The 25,235-nt window shown below is 40.0% G+C and overlaps 1 protein-coding gene across 1 annotated transcript; it reads right to left on the bottom strand.

The window, feature by feature from the left end:
• Positions 1–229: 229 nt before the first annotated feature.
• LOC146992330 (arf-GAP with dual PH domain-containing protein 1) lies at positions 230–24,889 on the bottom strand. Its single transcript, XM_085785630.1, has 11 exons — positions 24,555–24,889; positions 21,337–21,467; positions 18,117–18,208; positions 13,994–14,076; positions 13,769–13,881; positions 11,696–11,842; positions 9,562–9,645; positions 9,248–9,310; positions 5,983–6,054; positions 4,025–4,256; positions 230–1,424 (listed from the first exon to the last, which is right to left on the bottom strand). Exons 1-11 carry the CDS (start codon positions 24,640–24,642, stop codon positions 1,396–1,398), a joined length of 1,134 nt encoding a protein of 377 aa, XP_085641756.1. The 5' UTR covers positions 24,643–24,889; the 3' UTR covers positions 230–1,395.
• Positions 24,890–25,235: the final 346 nt, after the last annotated feature.

The following is a 25,235-nucleotide window of genomic DNA, read 5'->3' as shown; positions in this document are numbered from 1 at the left end:
GCCACACAGGTGTGACATAAATAAACAATTTGAGAGTACTCAACTATATATCGCTCTTCGTCTCATTGCCCAAGCCTTTTCAAGAAATAAAGAAAATGCAAATATATTCAACTGAAAAAGATGCTTTAGCTTCTCATATATGGCTTTTAAACACCCTCAGTTTGAAATTTGATATTCATGTAATGCTATGACATGTACAGATAAGTACAGACCCAACATTCAGACCAAATTTTATATTTTATTTGTGATTATCAATTATTTTATATGCTATGTCAGTCAGCCTTTGTAAAAACAGACAAATGCCTTTAAAATAATAATCAAATCAGAAAAAAACAGGGAAATTTCTTATAACTGAAAAATAGAAAAGAAAAAAAAGACTATATCACCAGAATATAAAAAAGAAGGAAAAAAAATAACTTATCAGTAGATTTCTTTCACTGCTTTAGCAAAGACTTGTGTATTGTACTGTAAGCCACTTGGAGGTGCTGTTTGACCATATACAGGCACGAGTGTTTCCACATCTTTCACGCATGTTCATCATTTAGTACCTGCTCATTGTAGAAAAAAACACAAAACATATCAAAGTTATGTTAAAACCTTGATGTAAACCTTACTGTAGTGTGTCTGCATAAACTATTTTTGCTTGGGAGTTAAATGGAAAACTTTTGACTTTTAGCAGAGAAATGGGACATGCAGCATGATAACACCTATCAGCCCACGAACAGGGCTGCAATACTCTTGTTGATTATAAAGTGTCATTATAAAGTTTAAGAAAAAAAGAAGTGTTTGCATCTGTATGAACTATTTGACTCTGTGTGCCTTATTATTAGGATTCAGAAATTATATCACAGTCGCATCCCAGATTAACACCGTTTTCTTAAATTTCGTATTAACTATCTAACAACCCAACGACTTTCAAACACATTTCTTTATGATAATAAAAAAAGAAGCACCATGTATAAACAGACCGAGCGTGCCATCTAGTCATTCAAACATGAGCTGCATAAAACCCAGGCTGAAACATGATATAATACTGCTCAGACTCTTTGATTAGCAAAAACGATCTCTTGGAAGTGCAGTGCGAAAACCACCCCACAGCAATGAACGCCGAAGCTGTTACCAAAACAACAACAAAAAAAATCTAATGAAAGTGATTCCAGCTATATATGAATGCATTAATGTCTCTATAAGCTGTAGATGTCGGTAATCTACCAGTGAATCTTTCCTTGGTCCTCTTGTTCGCCAGCAGAAACCTCCAGTGTGACCGTGTAAGTGATGACAGTCGAGTTTCCCAAAAGTACTGAAGGAGTGGAGAACTGATGTGGGTCCACAGTCAGAAACCTGTGGTGAGGGACTTGAGAGGAGAGGGGGTGGTTCCTGTAGGCGCCTGCTCCATCAGTGTCTGTGCTTGAACATGGCCTCCACTGGAAAACACAACAAAGTAGAGTACAGAGTTAGACAAAAAAAAACAGACATAACAGGTACTTAACCCACAGCGGTCCCACTGAAACTGCTCTGTGACCTGTAATGAACTGTTGTGTATTTACATGAATATAATAGGCATTTGTTTGAAGTTGCACAGGGAGTTTACTTTTAAATACATCTTAACCTAATCTAATTAAGTTTTTCTTTTGTTTAATTTGTGTGAGAGCTAATTCATTTTCGTAGCTTATTATTTATTCAGTGTTTCCCCCCGTGGAGCAGAGCAGCTATTTGATGTGAAGCTTTAAAAAACAACTAACACTTACAAAAAGGAAGCTAACTAGAAAATTTCCTCACAGTAATTTTGAGAGTGCCGTCTCTCTCTGAACGCTGCTGACACTATGGAGCTGTCAACCTGTTCCACCAGGTTAATAAGTTTCACCTATTCATAGGTCACATACCCTACACACAAACATACTGTAGGCATGTGTTAGTGTTAAACTTATATTAGCAACATTTCCTGCACTAGTGCCACCCTTAATGCTGCAGTGGTTCATCCTGTACACATCACTTTTTTGCTGATGGGACTTTCTAACATAATAACAATAAATGGGTAACACTTTATAATAAGTACACACTTTATTAAGCATTAGTTAAACATGAATAAATACTGAATTTTTCATTTATAATGCAAGAATACTCATCAATATGTAGTTTATAAATACAGTTAGTGCTTATCCATGATGAGTAAAACATTTTAACTGTTTTTATTATCTACATAATGAGTATTCATGTTATAAATGATGATGATTAACTAATGCTTAAAGGGACAGTATGGGACTTTATTGGCTTTTTATTGACAAAAATCAAATATCGCTTTCATAAATACGTATTTCACTGAAGTGGAATCGCGCCCGCATACAAACGAGCGCTTTCTCGTACCTTAGAATGAGATGTTACAAGTCGTTACAAACATACAGGGGGGGGGTTCACCGAACCTTCTCTGCCATGTTGAATCGCCATGTTTTACGTTCAGTGTCACCGTGGCTGTAAGTAACCACAAACTCCGGCCGCCGGAGCTTCTCGGCTCGGGGAGAAAGTTTTCCAGACAGCGCCTGTTAAAACTGTCACCACCGTGTAGCTAGTGTGAGGAAGGACGGAGGCACTGGTGTTGCCTTCAGGTGCAGTCAGACACCTGAATGACGCCGTGAGTGACGCCGTCGGCAAACCGACTGGATGTTATTTTACTCGACGAGAGAAAGCCGGTAAAACGTGGGTCAGGTAAACAATACGACATCACCATGACAACATATTGTCACGCCTGTATTGTTTTGCCTCGTGCTGGCGGACCGTTTGTTTACATAGAGGCTTGTTTATCCTGATACATGCAGCGTGTGTTGTTTTTCTGACTTCTGCCCGAGTTTACGTAAACGCAACAGCAAGAATACGTGCCGACATGCAACCGCACCGCTAGATGGGGGTAAATGTCACATACTGTCCCTTTAATAGTGTGTACTTATTATAGAGTGTTACTCAATAAATGTTTATAACTTAATTAATATAGCACTTTTCAATACAAAATTACAAAGTTTTTATAACAAAAACTGAAATCTTGTGCCAACGGTTGACATTACGCTACATAACATTACATCTGTCAAAAATACCTGTGTGTCACCCTGCCCTCAGAGGTTGCTGGTGATTGTACTTGCTTCGTTTTTACTGAAAGATACAAACTCTCAAACTCAGGCTTACAACTAAAATATCCTAACTGTTATCATATAGGGTTACTTGTGTGTGTGTTTGTGTGTCTAGTTATGGGAGACAGGGCTGAGATAACTACAGAGATATAAGAGGAGGATATTCTGCCTCTGCGATGGTCCCACGTTTGGGCTCATTGTGACCAAACGGTGGCTCCAATCAGAATAACAGGCAGACCGTGAGCAGCCAGAGGACTTCCTGAACATGCTGATATATTTTTGGTGTTACTAGAGTAAATACTTTGGAAACTCATGCAAGTTAAAAATAGGAGGCACTTCTGCTTTTCTCTGGAAATGTGCTCAAAATTTTGCACCCACGTTAATGAGCACCAGGAAGGGATTGGCCTCACTAAGAGGGTCATAGTTCACATTCTGTAAGTGTCATTGCTTTTATGTGCACATTGTGAGAGAGAGGATAGGTTTGTCTACAACTGTGGAAAAAAATCACGTGTGTAGAGTGTAATTTGTGGCCAGAAGCAGCGTGGAAAGAGAGAAATTTTAGATAACGTCTCCAACTCTAGCTGATGATGTCACCCCTCTAGCCCGAACATTCCACGCAATACACACCCATTATAATCTCAAAATATCACCCAAAAATGATCATGATCATTGAAGAGTGATTGATCAAAAAGTATAAAACCTGTAGAAACTTGGAGAACCACAAAAATAGCTAAGACTTTTGTCTACATTTTGAAGTTCAAATGGAGTCTCTAGGTGCAAGTATGTCAAAGCAGTGGATGTTTGAACAAATCTAATCATTTTTCAGTTTGTTCACTTCCTCCCATTCATTCTCTATGGGAGCAGAGCCCCCTGGGACTACATAGTTAAAAGTGTTGAATGCTTACTGGTGTACTCCTGGGGGGACATCGGAGCACTTATGATGTCGGTGAAGTGCTTCACCCACTCCTGCTGATCGCTCTCCATCTCACAAGTAAACAGGAAGAGGCGCTCCGGTGTCTCTATGGTGATGCCGTGTTGCCAGGCACCGTTGCAGTGGGTGCCCGCGGGCAAGCCAAGGTAGACGTTGTAGCCGTGGTCCCTGTTCCCCAGGAAGGCCTCACCTTTGGCGAAGGCGTCCTTCAGACAGAGGATGAAAGTCAAGAGTCAAAAGGTCACTGTCATTTTACTGTGGATTTATAGCTGCAGTGGTTTTGTTGTACAGGTGAAAAAGTTCATGAAGAGTAAATGTGACAATAAGCTGCACATACATCTGAATTCAGGATACTGTGACAAAAAGTGTCACTCTTTTTTTTTTGTATTTACTACCATTCTCAGCTACTAAACCTTTTGGACTACTACTAAATATTATTCTCATCTCCAATTCAAGTTAAAACGAAATGATGCAAATTGCTTCACAAATTAATTTCTCAACAGAGGTATTGTCCCCGTCAGGATGAATGAATCACTTTGGAGACTGTGTCCCTTATCAGCTAGTGCTGTCATTTGATAAATATTCCCATCACCCTTAGCTGCAATTTGTGTTTGGTGCTAATTAGCACAGATTAGCATTTTAACACAATAAATCAAGATCGTGGACACAGAAAAAACGATGTAAATGAGCATACTTGCTACAATCCAGCATGTTTATTGTGTTTCTAATGGTAATACAGGTGATAAATTACTAATAGAATGAATGTATTGATTATCTCCAACCATCTCGATATCTTTCCCTGCTAATAACAGAATCAAATGGGTTTGCACTTGTTTACTTTGCCCCCAAATTCCCACAATAGACTTTAACTTGTGCACATTCTTGGTTGTCAGCTGCCTTTCACAGAGGATAGAGAGGTCAGAGTAAAACAACCAGTGCTCTAAGAGGCCTCAGCAGGTTAAACAGAACCTGCTGCATAACCACTATACAGAGTAACTGTTGCATTACTTCCTTAAAAACTTTCTTTTCTTTTCTTTTTTTTGCTATAACCACAAGGGGATGCTGTTTGATCATGGTCATCTCCTTTGTAACCAAAGCTTTGCACTTAACATGCACAGAGAGCCATTGTAAACACATCCAAAGCGCATGATTTAGCTATTATATTATCCAAATGATCAGATTACACTTGCTTTGAGCTTCCTCCACATATTCCCAGAACACACTCCACTTCACTCGACTTCCGCTTCCTTTCATCTACCAGTTTTTCTTGTCTTGAGTCTCCCGGGGGCCGGGTCGGACATTTTCAGTCACTTAGCGCCTATAATTATTGCACCTCTCCATTGAACTGTTACATCAGCAACAATGCAGAGCTAATGTTCCTTGGCTATCTGGTGTGTATTTTAGCCAAGACTTGGGCAATCGGAGCCACCCCCATCTTCATGTCTGTGTGATAACAACTGCAATAAATAACTCCCCTCTAATCAGTCTGTGAGTCAGAGTTTCACTTTCTCAAAATCTCTACACTTCAAGTACTGATATCAGATACCTGTAGACATGTCAAGAGCTTGGAGCTTGTAGGTTTGTAGCATTTCACTTCACTCAGATTAAGTCCATACTGTGAATTCATGGCAAGAAAGGCCATACTGTGTGTATAATAACGTTACATAGGGAATGAAAGCACCTTATCTCACTCGCTCCCCCACTGAGTCATGGCTTCATATCCTCCACATCGTCTACTTAATCTAATTTGCTTGATGGAAAGAGAACTCCTGTTCATTTATATCTTTTTTACAGAGCAGGAATAGTATCAAAGCAGGGTTATTGGTAGTGTGTGATCAAGAAACTGAACCATGGTAAAGGCCTGAAATATGAACTGGTGCTGAGACTAAAGTCCTTCCAGTATGTGTGTGTGTGTGTGTGTGTGTGATGTACCAGTGGATCTTTGAAGTACATGAGTCGCCTGTGGTCGAGAGTGAACCAGCGCTTCTTGAAGCCTTCTGTTTGCTACAGACGGATGACAGAGACAGAGAAGGTCAGACAGAGAAGGGAACTGAGACAGAGGTTATACAAAGCAGCATTAAAGGCTTTGAGATGTATAAAGTGGGATTTCCATTTCTTTTTTGACCATAAAGCAGCTCTAGGTTCTATATTAATACACTAAAAGCACCAAAGTCTCAGTCACAGATAAAATGCACACAGTCTGTATTTAGAAAATGAGCCTTTAAACCAGACAGTCACGACTTCCTGTGACTTTGTGATGTCACAAGATGCCCACAACCATGCCCAAAGGCTCAGAGCCCCCTCCCTCTTTGTTTTAAAATCCTGAAAATGAATTTAAACCTCAACATCAGGGAATGAGTGTTTCTTTTACCAACCTATTTGCAGATTAAACCACTTTGTCGAAAAAAAAAACCTTCATTTGGCATGAAAACGCAAACAGAAAGGTTATTAAATGAGATTAACAGAAATAAAAGAAGCCTAAGAAATAGGAATAAAAAAGAGCTTAATATGAAAACAGAATAAAAACCACCACTTATAAAACAGGTAATATCTAATTAAAGTGCAAAGATAAAATGATTAAATGAGTTCAGTGGAGAATAAAGCAGGTTTTCAGCTTCCTTTTTAAAGCCTGTTATGGTTCAGGGAGATGATTTAATGTCCATTGGGAGTCGGTTCCTCCAGTTTGTTCAACGCTGAATGTCATTTCACTTCATTTTAAACGTATTAAGCTTGATTATACTTTGGGCCAAGTACAACTTTGAATTAATTTGTGTAGTATGAATCCATTGCACAAATTTATTTTGTAACTTGACCATGAAAGTGCATTAAACCCTGATCACAGGCTTTCAAATAAGTGAATATTTAATCATATAAAAAAAAACACACTTCCTTGTTTGATTTGCACAGTTTCCATGGTTATCCCCATCTGAGCATATATTACACCACCTTCACAACACTTTTATACTGAATTCACAAAGCCCGGTTGTCTAGTGACTTGTTGTCATGGTTGAAAGTTTACATCAGTGTGCCATTGTTTAAAATCCACACGTCGGGAAGTGCCATCGAAGAGCTTATTGAAATGCACAAGCAGCTTGATTTCTTTTCAGCTTCAAATAATGACGCTGCTCAGTTCTCTGCTGACAAATTGTCCTCATAAAAAAAAGTGTTTGATAGTCTCATTGTGAACGACGACACTGTTTCCTTCTCAATTCACCAGCGACTCCCTCCACAAACATGTCTCGCTCGTGTGAGGGGAATGAATGATGACATGCATTTAGCAAAATCGTCCCAACGCAGCAAGTAAGCGACTCCTTTCATCTCTTAACCTGACAGACGGAGATTAAACAGAGAGTCTGTGTCTCTCTCTGTGTGTGTGTGTGGATGCAGAAGCTGTTGTGTCACTGAGGCTCAGGTTGCTTTTGTGTCGGTCTAAATCCCGTGTGAGAAAAAGCAACAGTATAGTATATGTGTACGTATGCTAATATAAAAGTGTCAGTGCAACAGTGCATTACTGCGTGCATGTGTACAAATGCCTGTTTTTTTGTGAGTCTTCTTAATCCCAACATGTGTCTGTGCTTTGTGAGACTTTGTGAGGGTCTGACACTCGAGGATTAAGTTGATCCTCAGCTGGAAGCCGTCCTCTCTCAGACAGACAGAGAGACAGACAGAGAGACAGACTGACTGCCAGGTAGGTAGGCCCCTCTCAGCTGTCAGTCAGCCTGTCAGGCGAGCGCTGGAGAGCAGCCGCCCGCGCTGACAGCTGGGCTGGTTACCCCGCTCAGCCCCGGCTCTCATTCAATTACAGCAGAGGGAGAGGAGGACGGGATCACAGAGGGGGATTTGTTAAATGGAAATGTAGTTTGAATCTGGATTGGTTTCTCTGGATGGTAGAAAAGATGACAGGTGGAATTTATCACTTTTTTTTCCTTTGGCTCATCAGTGATCTATTGATGTGATAATGTTTTATTGAAACTATTGAATATTTCTCTTGTGGCTTGTTTAAGATGTGTGCATATCATAGAGGATAATAATATGTAATAAGCACAACAACACACCTCATTTTTAAATTATGTTTTGGCTGTTTTGCATTAGTATTATATCATTTTTAAATTATGTATTGCACTGCAGTTGTGTAGCACAGTATTTAACCTATGTCTAAGTTGCTCCCTTTGCACTCGTGTATATTCTATTGTTTTGGACACATCTATCTATCTATCTATCTATCTATCTATCTATCTATCTATCTATCTATCTATCTATCTATCTATCTATCTATCTATCTATCTATCTATCTAGATGATTCACCACACTAAAATGCACTTATTTATAAGCTTGTGATCATTTGATTTTTTTTCCTGCGGCAGAACTCAAACTCATGTTTTGCTGCTTAGCTTACTCTGCTTTTTAAGAGCAAAAACACTAATACTTTAAAAAATACAACAAGATAATAACATTTTTATCCCCCACAGTATAATCCTGTATCTTTATGTTTGGCTTGGACTGTATTGAAATGTAGAAGTCTCTTCAATTCAAATCAGTTCATGAATAAACTTGAACAAAATCATAGCTGGTAATGAAGGTGTTGCTATAAAAAAGGTGGCGTAAATGAACATTTGACATTTCCCATGTAATCACAGCCGCTCTGGATGATTACACCAAATTAGAGAGCACCCTCTGCTATTTTCCTCCCATGTAAATATTGTTTTAATTTGTCTTAATTGAGTGTATTTGCCGTGATTAGCCCTGTACTTCCAGGAGAGGTCTGGACATCCTTGATTAACACCCCAGGGAAGTAGAAATTAACCCGACTGTTATGATTAATAGTCTGTAGTCTGGCTGTGATTTTAATCCTGAATGCTGAATATGAAAAAATATGAAACGGAGGAAATGTTTTGCACCAACACAACCTCAACCTCACTCCTCATGTCAGAATCCTTCAGGGCTTTTCTCATTTATTTAGCATTTCCTCAGCCTGACCTGTGTATCTCAGACCTAACTGTGACACCCTGGGGTCCTTTAACACCCAGACACACATTTACTAACTTGTGAAAATATCTAACTTGTGTACTACTGTATAAAGTGAGATTGTAAGACCTGACCTCAGACTCCTGGGTGGAAACAAGGAGATGCAGAGAAAGAAGAAGTTAAAATGGAGATTCACAGTGTGAGTGTGACTGCGTGTGTGTGTGTTACTTGCCCTGGGTCCTGTCTTTTCCATGTATCCTTCCTTCAGAAAGTTGCGGGTGAGTTTAGGTACCAGCTGAAAGCAACAAGCAAAAACAAAGGGATTAAAAACACGACAAAGACACGAGAGAAAACACTCACGTTCAGGGAGAGAGAGAGAGAACTAGTGAGCATGTATGAGGTACAACGACACTAATGGAGCTTCATCCATCTCAGTTAAAGCGCCTCATTAACACTGACATAAAATCAATATAAATATCATTTTAATCTCAGCAATCATTAACGGTAGGTAGGTGTGTGTGTGTGTGTGTGTGGGTTAGTGCTCACCTCAGCATCTGTTGCCCCAGGAAACGCCACCTTTAGATAGTGAAGCTGAACAGCACGGATTGAATTATACCAGTCCACAATCTCCTACAGAAGAGAGAGAGAGAGGGGATGACACAGAGAAAGAGGAGAGTCCAACGTTAGTTATTTTTGTATTTATAAAGAGGTGATGATACCAGACTGTAAATGTGACAGAGATCTGACAAAGAAAAAACACATCTTCACATTGCAAATATTAAAACCATGATTCTGTTGCTTGTGCAGGTCTGTACTTGCAGCTTCCTGAAGCTCTACACCACATCTTGCAGCCTTCCTGAGCAGAGCAAGTTTGCTCACTCATAAAGGAGATGGTTTACCATGTGAAAGAAAATGCCATCTGAATTCTGGGGTAGGCCTGTTACCCACATCCTTGGGAACAATTTGACAAACACTACTTTGTGCAGAGAGGGGGTAGAAATAATCTTATGTGTAATTAAATATACATTTTTTTCCATGTTTCTAATTGTTAAGAGCAATTTTACCTGTGTTTGTTTTTTTATAGAGCTTCTGTTTATGGCCTTAAAACATGATTGCATTTTCAGACTTCATTCATAACACAATGTATGTTGTGCTAAATTGAGTAACGTCTGATTTCTTGGTACAGTATATTTTACGATATTGTACATACAGTAGATGGTAAAAAAAACATTTGAAAACTTACACCATCTTGTTGTATTAGTAATATACAATAGGTTTAGGCATCCCAATTTTGAGTTTCCTCCTGTCTTTAAAGGGCTAAGTGGAAGTTTTCTGTCGACCAAACATGGTTTCTAGGTGTTACCATGTTGTAGTGATTGTTGCATAAAAAGCCACTGTTGTATTGTCAAGATCAAAGTTTATAATGTGGAAAGTTTTCATGGAAATGTTTTATGGATGCTATACTTTAAAGGTTCAGTGTGTATTACTGGCATGGTTTATTAGCAAAATCTGAATATACTACCCATGAATATATTTGTATAAGTGAATAATCGCTATAAAATAAAATTTGTTTGGTTTTCGTAGCCTTATAATTCTTCTTTTATGTTCACATATAGCAAGGGTCTTGCTTTAGAGAGTGTCGCCATCTTGCGCCGCCATTTTTGTATGGCAGCCCGAACGGAAAATCCAGCCAACCAGAGATCGAGTTTTGCAAGTTTCGCGTTCATAAATAAACCAACGAAGAAGAAGGAGGAGGAAACAGCAGACATATCGTAAAATGGTTTAGATCTTAACTTCATCGCTCCATGCTCCTGAAATACTCCCAGTCGTCCAAATCGTGGTAAACAAGTTTTTTTGTCCACTGTCACTTTGCCGATGGGAGGGGTGAGTGCAGCAAACTAGAATCTGAACGCTAGATATCACGGTTTTACTCCCATTTTACACACTGGACCTTTAGTTACTATCAGAAAGTGTTGACACCTAGCTGGTTAGCATGCTAACTTCAGCAGAAGCAGGTGTTGCTGTTGTTCCACATTGAGCTCTCAGTCAAGTCCACCGCCACAGAGAGCTTCTCACCCTGACGACAAACACTGAAACCTACTGTCCATATATTTCCATGAGTGTTTATGAGCGACACAGAGTGATGGATGTGCAGCTTTAATGTCAGGTGCTAATGGATCCAATCAGTCAGTAAAATTAGCACAAATGCTTTTAAAAGGTTTGGAGACTCGCCCACCAACAACACACAGCAGTCCCTCGATGTGACAGGTGACAAATATCTCACGCCGACGCCAACTTCAATGACTCAGCAGTTCAGTTCTCTTACTGAAAAATTATTCAGAATTTACTCTAATAATAGAAATACACTCCTTATAACTTTGAAAAAAGAAAAGAAGGTTCCACCGCACTCAATGGGGTACATTCAATAAATTTATTTGTTAAAACCGCAGCATCAGGCTGATGAAGCCCACGGGGCGAAACGCGTTGCTGCGGTTTTAACAAATAAATTTATTGAATGTACCCCATTGAGTGCGGTGGAACCTTCTTTTCTTTTTTCATGGTTTTTGTTCCTGACACCACCTGCACCATTGTGGAGTTTTATCTGAGTTGTGCAGGGGCAATCTCTTCTCTAGTTTACACTCCTTATAACTTCTTCACCACAACACACTGGGTTTCAGACCTTGCCGTTTTCATGGTAGAGGAAGACGTTGCGGGTGCTGTAGTCTTTGAGGTAGGTGATCTGCAGGCCGTTGGGGTTTCCGATCTTCTCCGGCTGGAAGATTGCGTTGACGGTGTCCACTTTGATCACAGCTTTGGGCTCCTTGGCCTGCGGGAAGGAGGGAGTGGGAAGAAGAGGGGGAGGAGGTGTTTGTGTGAGCTGCACGGGTCAATAACATTTGGACTTAATCCAAGACTTCTTACTGTAAATCTATTATTACAGGTGGAGGGGATGTGATATTAATGCTGTTGGCCTAAGGTCAGGCTTTAGGTAGTAAATCAAAAGTAAACAAAGATAAAGAGAAAGTGGAACCAAGTTTTTAAAACTTATTTCTGTAACGAAAAGATTGTGTTTACATTTATCTGTATGTTTTAATCCAGTTGTTTGACCTTGATAACTTTTTTATTTTTAGATATGATCCTGCAAACTGTTTAACCTCAGGGCTTTGTTGACATTAGCTGACCTTCCTCATTGTCTGGAGTCCTGTACCTATGTGTGAAGAATAAAAATAATAAATAAAATCTAGATTTAGCCTTTTTCTATGAAAAAACTATAAATATATTTGGACTTCATGATGAGTGGGGCTTTATAATAGCTTCTGTCAACACCAGCCACAAATCTCGACCATATTTACTGTACCAGCCGGAGGTCCTGAGACCCCAACCAGAAACCATTTTATATGGTGAACTTCTGAAACATATCGAGGTGAGTGTATGTTAACTGTTAAGGCCTGAGGCTACATTCTGTGTGAAAATCTGATCTCTAATTATCATCCACACATCAGCATCGCTGGTCAAACACACATTAACCCCTGAAAACCTGTGTGGGTCGCTGAGCTTTGATCTGTCCTGACTTGACTCTAAATGGGCACCTATGGATCCAGGATGTGTCTATATTCAGCCTTTGAATTCAAAGGGATAGTTCAACATTTTGGCAAATTGGCAAAACCGCTGATGCACATTCCCGTCGAGGGCAGTTTTTCAGCAAGCAGTCTCTGTATTTGCCTCTAAAACAACTCTGTCTGGTAACGTTCTGTTATTATCTCATAGCGTGGTGAATGTGCAGGTCACAACTTGTCCACCAGAGCGTTTTGGAGTTGTTGGATTGTGTATTTGATGAGTTTTATGAGGGAAACCAATAAATCCCATGAGCCTCCGTAGCGTAGCTCTGAGCAGCTTGCGGCTCTACTCCGCTGTTCTAAAAACAGCTTGCACCGACAATTAAAGGTAACAAACCTACTGCTATGACTATGGCAATGGGCCAATTTGCCAAAAATGTTGAACTATCCTTTTAACAGGAAGATGCTGACACTAGATCAGATTTAGATTTTTATACATTAGATTTTAGAAAAGCCAACCAACTCACAGCCGCTGACACTTTGACTGAGGATGCCTTTGTTTTATTATTCACTATAGTGACTAACAGTGACCAGCAGAAAAAGGAGAGAGAGATACTGTACCAGCGAAATATTTTCAGAGGAAAAATATTTACATCACAGTGAAGAGTAAAAGAAAAAAACAGCAGCTTTACTCTCTCTCTAGTGTTTTTATTTTATTTTTTTAATATATTATTCCCACTTCTCCTGAGCTGGTTTACTGTGACAAACAAAGTGTTCCCAGTGCTTCCAGCCCCCTAATTGGTTTGGGTGGTGTACACAGCTTAGTCAGTGAATCAGCCTCACTGACAGCGAGGACAGACTGCTGGTTAAGCTTGTCTGAGCACGCCGCGACTGAGAGGAGGCAGCGCTTAGCTTTTCATTTTGTCGTCTTTTATTCCGTATGTGTGATTATATAAGTTAACTGTGTGTTACAGTGTGTTTCATGTGTCTTAAGTGCCTTTCAATTAAGGTATTTGTGATGTGGTTGCATGTGTGTGTGTGGGTGTTTGCTCTGGAAGTGAGGACATTAACTAGGACACTGTCTAATTACAGTAGGTTACTGGTGTCTTCAGGGCATGGTTGTGTGTAGGGTGTGTGTATTTGTGTGTGTGTGCTTCATGTGGCCACTGCAGGTTTAATTAAAAGCTGCTGCTTACGTCATATTTGGTGAAATACTTCAGAGTCCCCTCCCTCTCCGAGAGGACGAATCGCCTGCTCAGGAACTGCCCGTTGTCCCGCCCCCTCTTCATCAACATGCCGTCCTTAGTTCCTGCAGAAGGACAGAGAAAGGTCATTCATTAGCACAGGTGTGTTTTTGAGCATGCATGTGTGTGTCTGTGTGTGTGTGTGTGTGTGTGTGTGTGTGTGTGTGTGTGACTTACCTTCCTCATATGTAAAATTCTTCCCCGGCTCAGTGAACTCTTTCCTCTCGTACTTTGCTCTTATCCACTGCTCCCTCAACACCCTGAACACACACACACACACACAAACAAACAGAGGACACGTCAACAGAGCGGCTTGTAAAAAAAAAAAAAAAAAAAGCTGCCAGATGAAAGAAAACCAACAGACGTCTTGTGCACTTTGTGGTAGATGAGTAAGAGTTTGAGCTGTGATGCATTAAAGCAGAAACCTAGAACTGGAAACTCATCTGCTCCGGTAGATTAGTTCTTTTTTACATCCTGTTATCAATAAAAACACAAAGTTTTTATCCTCTAATGGATCAAAAACTTCAAATAAAACACAGAAAAAATATAAAAACATGGGGCCGCAAACTAAATACAACTAAAACATGACTGAAGTTTAGTTGAAAGAGTGGTTTTTCTGTCTCTCTCTCGTTCTTTGTATGTATTTACTTGAATGTTTAATTCAGGGGTGTCCAAACTTTTTGCAAATAGGGCCAGATTTGGTGAGGTGAAAATGTGTGGGGGCCGACCATTCAGCCTGACATCCTTTGAACCATTAACATTAAATGCAAATTAACTATTTAATCAATTGTTTTTATTGCAAATGGCATTCTTTTCATTTCTTCACATAGAATTTAAATACATCTAAACAAGTTTTTACCAAAATTACTCTGCTTTTCATATTTGAAGACCACATAAAATGAAGAAAAAGTCTGTTGGGAAAAAAAAAACTATCAGGAAGCTTAAACATACAGTATCTAGGTTAATTTGAAACATTGCATATTATATTTCATATTATATTATATTTTAGAAATGGGCAGGCAAGGGTCAAGGGTCGCGCAGCTAGAGTGCGGCCACAGGTCTGCTGCCGTCTTCTGGGGAAATATAAAATTGCTTTTTATTGTATGTGTTTTTTGTTTTTTGTACGTGCAGGTGGCCGCATATTATGGATTTTATGACAGAGACTGTGGGCCGGTGGGAATCTGAACACGGGCCGCAATTGGCCCCCGGGCCGGACTTTGGGCATGCCTGGTTTAATTGTTTTACACTTATTATTGTAGGCTATTGTATTGTAAACTCTGCATTTGTATTTTGTTATGTTCGATGCCTTTGTCCCAGGTCATCATTGTAAATGAGAACTTGTTCTCACTTGATTTACCTGGATGAATAAAAGTTACTAGTACTTTCTTCCTCTCACCTTCTTCTAATGATGAAAGAGTGATGTACACACGTGTACAAATATGTGTGTGTCTGTGAGAAAGTATAGGGTGTGTGTAGATTGGAGTCGTCCTCAGGCACATTTTTACAGATATAGTGTCGAGTTGCTGCTTCCTTCAATCAGCACACACTCCATTTGTCAGCCAAGAAAAAGACCTACAGTAAAGTATAGACTGAGGTGTTGGGTTCATCGTCCCCACTGCGCTCTGTGTGTAGGCGACAAACGTGTGTTGTATTTTGTTTCACCTCACTAGACCTGCTCTTTTTCCTAAAACACACATTCACATTCAGACCATTCCTCACATTCCTGTCTGGAGGCTTCAGCCTGACGATGAAGCCACAGAGAGACAGAGAGAGACTGAGAGACAGTCAAAGTGTCTCGTCCTCACAATGTGTAGTCACAGGCACAGCAGTGTCGACAAGTGTCTCGCTGACTCACTGTGGGTCATAGTGAGTCTGTGTAACAGTTACACAGTAACATTGTGATAGTTTTCTTTACCTCTTGACACAGACACAGATGTAAAAGGACAGATGTGTCCACACTGATGTGAGCTGGTGTATACCTGTCCAGTGTGTTGTGTCAGAAAGGCCACGAACATAATGACCCACCCCTTTCACCACCTCCTCAAACTCCTATACCTATTTTTTATTTATTTTATCTTTTTCTAATCAATTTTTTTTTCTTTTTTTTTTAGAATTATTGTGTTGTTTTAAATGTGTCTCCTTTTTATTTGTCCAGCAGACATGGAGAACGGCTTCTCACTCCCATGTTAAAGTAACAAGGTTTTTCATGAAAGTGACAATAAAAATTGCATCTTATCACTACTGTTGTCAAACTTCAGCATCGCACACGACCGGACGCAAATGTACCAAACTCTCAAAGTAGCAGCTGCTTCATAAGTCACACAGGTCAAACTTTGCTAATAGCCTAAAGGTTAGGGTTAGCATGCTAATGTGGCGCACTTGAATACCGTGCTCTAACGTCAAAAGGAAGGAGTCACTTAGAAGTGATAAGACAAACAAACTCTTCAGTTTCACACTGCACCTTTAAAACATCACTCGTCAGGTGGAAAACAAGGTTGTCGAGAGGATTCATAATCTAAAAGGGTGAAATTAAGTTCATGATGCACCAAGCAGCAGACACACACACACACACACTCTTCACTTTATAATGATATTTCTGTGCCGTGTTAAATGCAACAAATTGATACAAGAAATCCACTGATGCAAATGAAATGCATCACACCTCTCTGTATCATTACCAATGAAGACGACAAAGTAAATTAACATTCTGTGAAACCTGCGTCTTATTATTCAAGAGGAATAACTGCTTTGGGATAACGGACACAGTTTATATTCAGCTACAGTCCCCTGCTCTTTTCCGAGACTGTGCATTTCATAATTGAACCGTTTTAATTCCAGATAAATTAAAATGAGAATTTTAATATTATTGTGTTAGGTTGAACTTTACCTCCAAAGGTTGAGAATCTGAATTAGTATTAGTTAATTGGACTCAGAGTCACAATGGAAGAGAAAGTCGGAGCTCAGACATGAATCCTATTTATAATCAGTGGACTGAGCTGAACAACCTGACCGAGCTCGAGCTGCTGAGAGGAAAAGAAAGAACATGTGAGTCACTCAGCTCAGAGTTTATGTCTGTGTTTCACTCTGAAGCATTTCAAAGGCAAGCAGAAGGAAGAGGAGTTCACTGGTCCCTCAGTCAGGAAGCATCTCAAACACACCGAATCTGTCATTACAAATCCAGCTCTACTGTAACGTTAGTATTGATGTTATTGATACTTACCTATTCTATTATAATCATTCTACGCTTCAGCATATTTTTATTTGATTTAGTTGTGAACGCATTTATTTATCCTACTATGTATACTTATTTTAACCAGTTTTTTTTAATATCCTTTCTTATACACGGTTGCCCATAAAGTTAGAATCATTTTGTTTTCAGACATATTTCTCTTTTTATTCTTATTATAAATGTTCATATAAAGGTTTAATATTCACAGTGATATGTTTGGAAGAGATTGATCAATAAAGTTTTGAGAAGATATACACTTTACCTATCAAGAATAAATCACATTGTCACAATCATTTCATGAGAAGAGGTAAAAAATATATTTTATTGCAACTTTATGGGCCCAGTTTTATTGATTTTCTTCTATGCTTCATTTTGAAAGACTTTTTTTTATCTACCTCCAGTGTTTCCCCATATCTTATCTTACCACCGTTATGATAGCATTTCCTTGGTTCAGTCCCTGTTCTTTATATATTCCCGGATTTATATATTAGTTTCATTCTGTATTTGGAGGTTGGGGTGGTGGGATAGGGTGCATTTTTAATTGCATGAAAAGTGCTATAGAATTAAAGTTTGATCCATTGATCAGGCTCGTTCAGAGGCCTTAAGAGGTGTCTCATTTTTCTAACAATTTTAATTTTTTCCCAATTTTTTAATATTTCTTTCCTCCACAAATCACTTCTGTTCCACTTGTTCAAACTTGAGAAATCCTCCAAATTCACCTGATGAACTTAAGTGCAACTTAAAGTGAGAGTTCGGCTGGTAAACACTTCAAGAGAAGGAGATCTCTCTTTTTTTTAATCCTGAAAATCATCTCATGATGTCTCTGGGATAACATCTTTATAAGGGATTAATCTGGAGATCAATATTTCTGCATGCAAACATTCACTCACTCACAAACACACACATGCATGCACAGAAACAGGAAACCACAAGCATAGATAACACATCTGTGCACACAGCTTCACAGTACACACTCATATTACAAATTCAAAAGAGGAAAAGTATGAATTGTACATTTGACAACACGTATGATCTTTATGCATGTGTGTGTGTGTTGCCATGGTTACTCACTGGCAGTCTTTGTGGGTTGGTTTGTAGTAGTAGACTGGGACGGCGGCCTCATATTTACTCTTCATCAGCTCGTTACCATTCTCAGCCATGAACTAGCAACATAAACACGCACACACACACACACACACACACACACACATACATACACAGAGATTATTCAAGGATGAAAATCACCATGGCAAAATGACCAGACAGTTTTATCACTGCAGTTTGTTATATGCTCAACTGGAGAATACACTCAACAGGAATAAAATCTTTATTGACGTTACGGGAAGCGAATAGATCAGTGAGCCGAGATGATAAATGCAACAAATATCTTATAAGATAATGATGTGCGAGGCACCGGCAGCATTTATCACTCGCTTTCTGGGAATCACTGTGTGTAGTGTGTGTACTTGGGGAAAAAATGTGATTTGTAGTGACTGATACCCACCTGGTTTATTTTCCCATAAAAAAGGCAATAAAAATCTAACCTGTGTGTTTGCAATGATGCTACTTAACTTTAACAGTTTTAAAGTGGTATCCTTTGTGGTGTACAATATAGAGCACACACATCCAAAGTATTACAGGTGCAGGACTAACAAACAAACAGACTTTTTGAGAATAAACTGTTGTAGCTCCTCAAATGTTTATTGTAGGCTATATAGCCTACAATAAACATTTGAGGAGCTACAACAGTGTGCAGACTAGGATAAGGGAGCAAGGTGATGACAACTCTAGGGGCCCACAACCCGGTGGGGCCCACAAAAAACACCCAGTATCCTAATGTTTCTATGAGTAAATTATTCTGCATATAACCCTGACTAATACTCATACTAATGCTGCATTTGCATCAAAACAAATATATATAAATAAATAAATATAAAATGATAAAAGATATGTAGTCTAGTATTCTTTCAGGGGCCCCAGAATTCCTTGCAACGGCCCTGCACAGAGTGCTCTTCTATAATCATAGTGTAGGAATCTAAATCATCATCACACAACAGGCTGGTGAAGTCATGAACCAGATACATCAATGTTAAGAGAAAGGTTGTGTGATAAAGTGGGAAATGTTTTTCCTAGCTGGGAAATCATTTGGGTATTTGAAGTGTAGTTCATCTGTTCATACATCAGCCTGATGACTATCCACAAGTTTCAGAACGTCAGAAATGTCAGCCGGTTTTGCTCTTCTGGTGGAATTGTATGTATGTTTCCATAGTTTCAGTATAGTGCTCCGTGTGTGCACGTCTTTACTTCAGGTTATTAAAGCAGAAGTAAGTGATATATTTGTGTTAATATAAGTCTTAAATAGTTATATCTTCCGACAGCAATCACTTACATAGAGTGTTTGGTCTGAAACACGGGTCTCTCAGTCCCTCTGCTCTGCTCTGAGCCGAGGAGAAAACATTTATCGTATCCTACAGTTTTTATCCAATGAGGAGAGAGAACGGCATGCAGGGCTGTGTGTGCAGCCAAGGGACGCCGTGAATGTGGTGACGTAGGGACGAGGACTGTTATGGTGCGTTCAAGGAAACTCGTGTTTTTCCGACCTGTGAAGTCGTACCAGTTCGATCTGGTACGAGTTCACGGGTCGGAAGTTACGAGTGGCCGTTATAGTGACTTTCACAGGTAAAACAGGTCAGAAAAACACGAGTGGGTTGCCTGAAACGCTACAAAGTCGTAAGTTGTGACTTGAAGCTGTAATTTACGGTTTCAAAAGCCTGCCTGGAACCCAGCATTAGCGAAAACGACCGGATCGCTTACTTCTGCTTTAACCTGTCCATCCAACTGTCAACAGAAATAAAGGCTGAGGAAAACTTTAATGTAATAATAAAAATAATGATACATTATAAAGCACAATCTGTATTTCTCTCTGCTGAGGAGAATAATCTGTCGACTTGAAGCAACAGTGTGATGGATGAGAACAGATTTTACTTTTTGACAATTTTGTGTTTTTCTTTATCGTCGGGATCACTCTGGTCATTACTCATGCTGTCATGAGACTGAAGTGGCTGTACGATCTATAAAAAATAAAAAGGCAAACTCTCTGTTTTCATAGTGACAGCGTTTTTTCTTAAAATTCACATCAACATAAAGTGGCTGCATTAAACCTGTCACATTGTGTTTTATGGTCAGAGGCACAGAGGCTGCTAAATCTGAGAAATCACCATAAAATGTTATTTCATCCAAACAATCAGAGAGAAGACGATGCCTGAGGACCCGGTGTGTGAGTTTATGAGTGTGTTTTCTTGACGAGCAAAACTGCAGCTCTAATCAGATGAATCATCTGGTGGTGGCTCTTGATGACACATGGTGACAACAACCCAAAAATAAAACATGTTCTGTAACCAACTGTGATCAGCATATTGAAGTTTTAGCTTTCAGAATTTAAAAATGAGTACATTTGCTGATCATCGTGGAAACAAACTGTTAATTAATGAGTCTGCTTTTCAAATTTAAACCTGACCTTAAAGGGTTAGTTCAACATTTTGGCAAATTGGCCCATTGTCATAATCCCTATAGTCATAGCAGTAGGTTTGTTACGTTTAATTGTCGGGGCAAGCTGTTTTTAGAACGGCGGAGCAGAGCCGTGAGCTGCTCATAGCTACGCTACGGAGGCTCATGGGATTTCTTGGTTTCCCTCATCAAACTCATCAAATACACAATCCAAAAACTCCAAAATGCTCTGGTGGACAAGTTGTGACCTGCACATTCACCACGCTATGAGATAATAACAGAACATTACCAGACAGAGATGTTTTAGAGGTAAATGCAGAGACTGCTTGCTGAAAAACTGTCCCCGACGGCAATGTGCATCAGCGGTTTTGCATGAATTTACCTCTAAACCAACTCTGTCTGGTAACGTTCAGTTATTATCTCATAGCGTGGTGAATGTGCAGGTCACAACTTGTCCACCAGAGCGTTTTGGAGTTGTTGGATTGTGTATTTGATGAGTTTGATGAGGGAAACCAAGAAATCCCATTAGCCTCCGTAGCGTAGCTCTGAGCAGCTCACGGCTCTGCTCCGCCGTTCTAAAAATAGCTTGCACCGATAATTAAAGGTAACAAACCTACTCCTAAAACTATTATTATGGCAATGGGCCAATTTGCCAAAATGTTGAACTATCCCTTTAAACCTGATCTTAACACACTGAGAGCGACCTGCTCAGCCCAGTGTTGATGTGATGATGGGTGGTGGGTGGTGGAGGGAGAGGGAGGGGAGGGGAGGGAGGGACTCTCACCTGCATCTCGTGGTCCTCCCAGCGCGACAGTCTCAGGGACTTGACCTTGCTGATGTCGGGGATGTTGCGGTGGATCCCTGAGCAGGCCAGACAGATGAACACCCCCAGGGAGCAGGAGCCCCACCCTGGATCTGAGGAGGAGGAGGAGGAGGACAGAGTATGATGGATGGGACAAGACACACAGTATGACCTGGTGGGTTGATATTGTTTAATGATTTCTCAACAGAACAAACTCTAAAGCCCATAGAGTCCATCTGACTCATCTATTAATTATGTTTTGACTCACAGATTAATCATTGAGTCGTCAGAATAGAAGCTCTGAGACCATCAGACCCACTTCATGGAACGATGAGTCAGAGAAAGTTTCCATATTCCTTATAAAAATAATAATAATATTATTACACTCGCTCAGTGTGCCCGCCTTTCCAAACCAATTTCTCTGCAGAAACCCTGAGGTGAAATATTCAATTTGCCAGTTTTTGTCCGAGCAAAAAAAATAAAAATGAAATAAAAAGATTCAAACAGATTTAATCAGCGATGTCGCAGAGAAAACCAGTGAATCCTCTCATCTGAGAAAGCGGATCCAGAGGATGTTTTGTAGCTTTAAGACTGATTTAAATTGTTATTATTTGATCATCGTAAGTCATTTTCAGGCAATAGAGTCGACAGCGAATCGCCGCAGGATCGGAGAGAGAAACTTTTGAGAGGGAAATGGATGATACATATGCAGAGGAGTCTGACAATAAAAAATAAAACTCATTTCAAACTGTGCCCTCGCCTCAAAACCAGCTGCAAGGTGAGAGCGTTTCACTTTCCTCAGTCAGTCAGAGTCTGACTACCAACTGCTTCAGACCTCTGAGAATCAGTCAGAATCACTGCGGCACAATTAACTCTGCAGCCTGAAAGCTTCAGAGCTCATTTATCAGCCTCGATATATGAGAAATGTTTTCTCGGCTTTGACCGCACCTGTCTTATCTCTGTGGCACACACACACACACACACACACACTCTCTGCAGCCTGCCAGTGAACACAGATCTGTTTCTGTGTGTTTGTGTGTGTGAGATAGAGACTCTGCCTTGTTCTTATCACCACATCACATGATCAGAGCAGGAAGACCACTCGGATATCAGAAAACGACGTGTAATGCTGGTTTATACAAACTCATTTGTTGGTACAACGCCAGAGGAGAGAGATGGACCAAAAAACTGACCACAACTTGGCAAACAAACAAACACCAAAGTGACTCATTTCACTTGGAGTTCAGCAGGAAATGGCAGCAACATGAGCACAAAGCTAAATCTATCATGAACCATCAGCTGCTGAGTTTTACTCCTCAGTAGAAACATGTATGTGGCGTGCACTGTGCAAACCTGGCCTGAATAAATCAATGATAGTAATGTCCATCTACATGTTACCTCATGGTCTGGATTTAGTGGCTTTAACTGTAATAACAATGATTATTTGAAATATTATAAGTCATCAGAGGAGCTGCAAGTTTTTAATGAGGATAAAAAGTGTCACACTGTACACAATTACAAATTACAAACAAGTCTCAGTCTACAACATGTGTGTTTGGTGCAAACTGCAACATCATTTATGTATTTCATGGGGTGAGAATAACACGCAGATCTGACTATTTAGACTAAAATTATGACTATTTCAATCACAGACAGTATGTACGTATGTTGTGTTTATGTTGTCTATGTCTCTGTGCTGTTTGTCGGCCTGGTGGTAAAATAGTTTCCCCATATGGGATCATAAAGCTTACCTAACCAAACCTAAAATATGACTTTTTGCATATTTGTCCCAACCGCAAAGTATGAACTCTATAAAAGGGCCACCGCCACAAAATAAAACCAAAACATAATGAAAAACTCACTTTCTGGTTGTTTATTTAACCTTAAACCACAAACATGTAAAGTGTGTGTTAAAGGGATACTACAACAAGGCTAAAAACAGAGATCAAATTAATGTTTTCCCAACAACTTTTTCATGTGGCGGCTTCAGGACAGTTGGGTCAGTACGGACGAGAAGTATGGAGGTATCTGGATGTTTCATACTCTAGGTGAATTATCGATTTTGGGTGAAGTATCCCTTTAAGTCTGTTAAGTCTAAACTACAAACCTGAGCTAAAAACATAAAGTAAACATCAAAAACTGCATTTAATGTCACACTGTGCTGTAGATAGATTGATGTATACGACTTGATGTGGGTGAGCTTATTTCTCATGTTGAATTCAACAATAATTCACACACAGACTGTCAATTACTGAAAAAAATATGAATATGAATTCCATTACATTACAATCCATAAAGAGAAAATCAAGAAGATTGATTTAGCTTACACTACCATTCACCTTTGCATTCCTTAGATTTCACTCAGTGGGACAGAGGAGATCTCAAACTTCAGCCTACTCTACCCTAAAAAGCAGCAGCAGGCCTGTGTGTTTCTCATGTTTCAACAATAATTCAAACTGTCTGTCAATTACTGATCAACTTTAAGTTCTTAGGTAAATATGAATATGAATTTACATAACATTACAATCCACAAAGGTAAAATCAAGAAAATTTATTTAGCTTATATTGCTATTAACCTTTGCATTCCTTAGATTTCACTGAACAACAGAGCAGCATGTGCATGTGATCAAGACTTCTGTAAAATAATCTGACACATGAAGTGACTGCAGCTTTTCTATCCAGCCTGGAGGCTTTAAACCCAATATGTTAACAGTGGGACATAGTTCCCAAACTTCAGCCTCTACCCTAAAAAGCAGCAGCAGGCCTGTGTGTGTGTGGACCTCCATGCAGACTGTGCTGTAGACTCAGAGCTCTGGGTGAGGGTGTGTGCATGTCAGAACTTGCAGATCTCTGAAAGTTTTTCTCCTCCACATCAGATCTCAGACCAGAGTCTGGAGCTGCGCCTGCCTGAGCTGATACCTTCACGGGCTGCAGGAAAAAGCCCCTCCCTCCTCTGAGCTCCTGGCTCACCTTGTCACTAACTCTCCGTCCAGAAATCACAACAACAAGTTGAACCGTATTGTATTAAAGTCTTAAATTAGATTACGACTTCATGACTACTTTACTTTTACTCCTCTACCATCGCCCTGTTGCTGGCCTCGCGCCTCCTACACGTCACATCCCAGCAAGTCGAGATTTGTTACAAAGTGTCAAGATAAGATAAGTCAAGTCAAACTTTCTCTTCTCTTCTCTCCTCTTACCTGGTGCTCCGCAGTCCGCGCACGTGTCATTTCCAGGGATTTGTTGGATCTCCCTCAGCGCGCGCGTTGATCTCTCATTTGCCGACATTTCACTTCAGATCGATTAGTCCTCCGCTTCCAGAGAGAGAGAGAGAGGTGGAGAGGTGGAGAGGGGACGGAGAGAGGGGCGGGGCGAGAGGAGGGGGGTGCGTAAGGTGTGTCTCCTCCTCTGGCTCGACTCCCCACACACACACACACGCACACACACCTGAGTCCCTCTAACGGGCAAGTACGCACAGGTATTGCGCGCTCAGCTGAGGCGACGACGTCTCCGACTGAAGTTTTATGAACTTCCTCTTAACAAATCCGGACACCCTGCAAGCTGCAGCTCAGTGTGTGTGTGTGTGTGTGTGTGTGTGTCCTTTGCACCGGTGCGTGAACAGCGATGTAACACTATACTATAGGAAGTGAAGTGCAGAGGATGTTCAAACTCGCTTTTCCGCATAATTCCTGTTTCGGTCTGCACGCTGCTGCTGCTGCTGACGTCTGTGACGTTTCACCTGATCTGCAGGGAGAGATGTGAAGAGAAGAGCAGAGTGAACACCTTAAAGGTTAAAGGTCCAGTGTGTAATAGTTGGCAAAATCTGAAACAACCCATGAATATATTTGTAGTGTATAGTGTAAGTGTATAATCGCTATAAA

This window comes from Trachurus japonicus, chromosome 1, assembly GCF_045865225.1.
Source record: "Trachurus japonicus isolate A0001 chromosome 1, Traja_1.0".
Lineage (NCBI taxonomy): Eukaryota > Metazoa > Chordata > Actinopteri > Carangiformes > Carangidae > Trachurus > Trachurus japonicus.
This window is presented reverse-complemented; position numbering and strand designations above follow the sequence as displayed.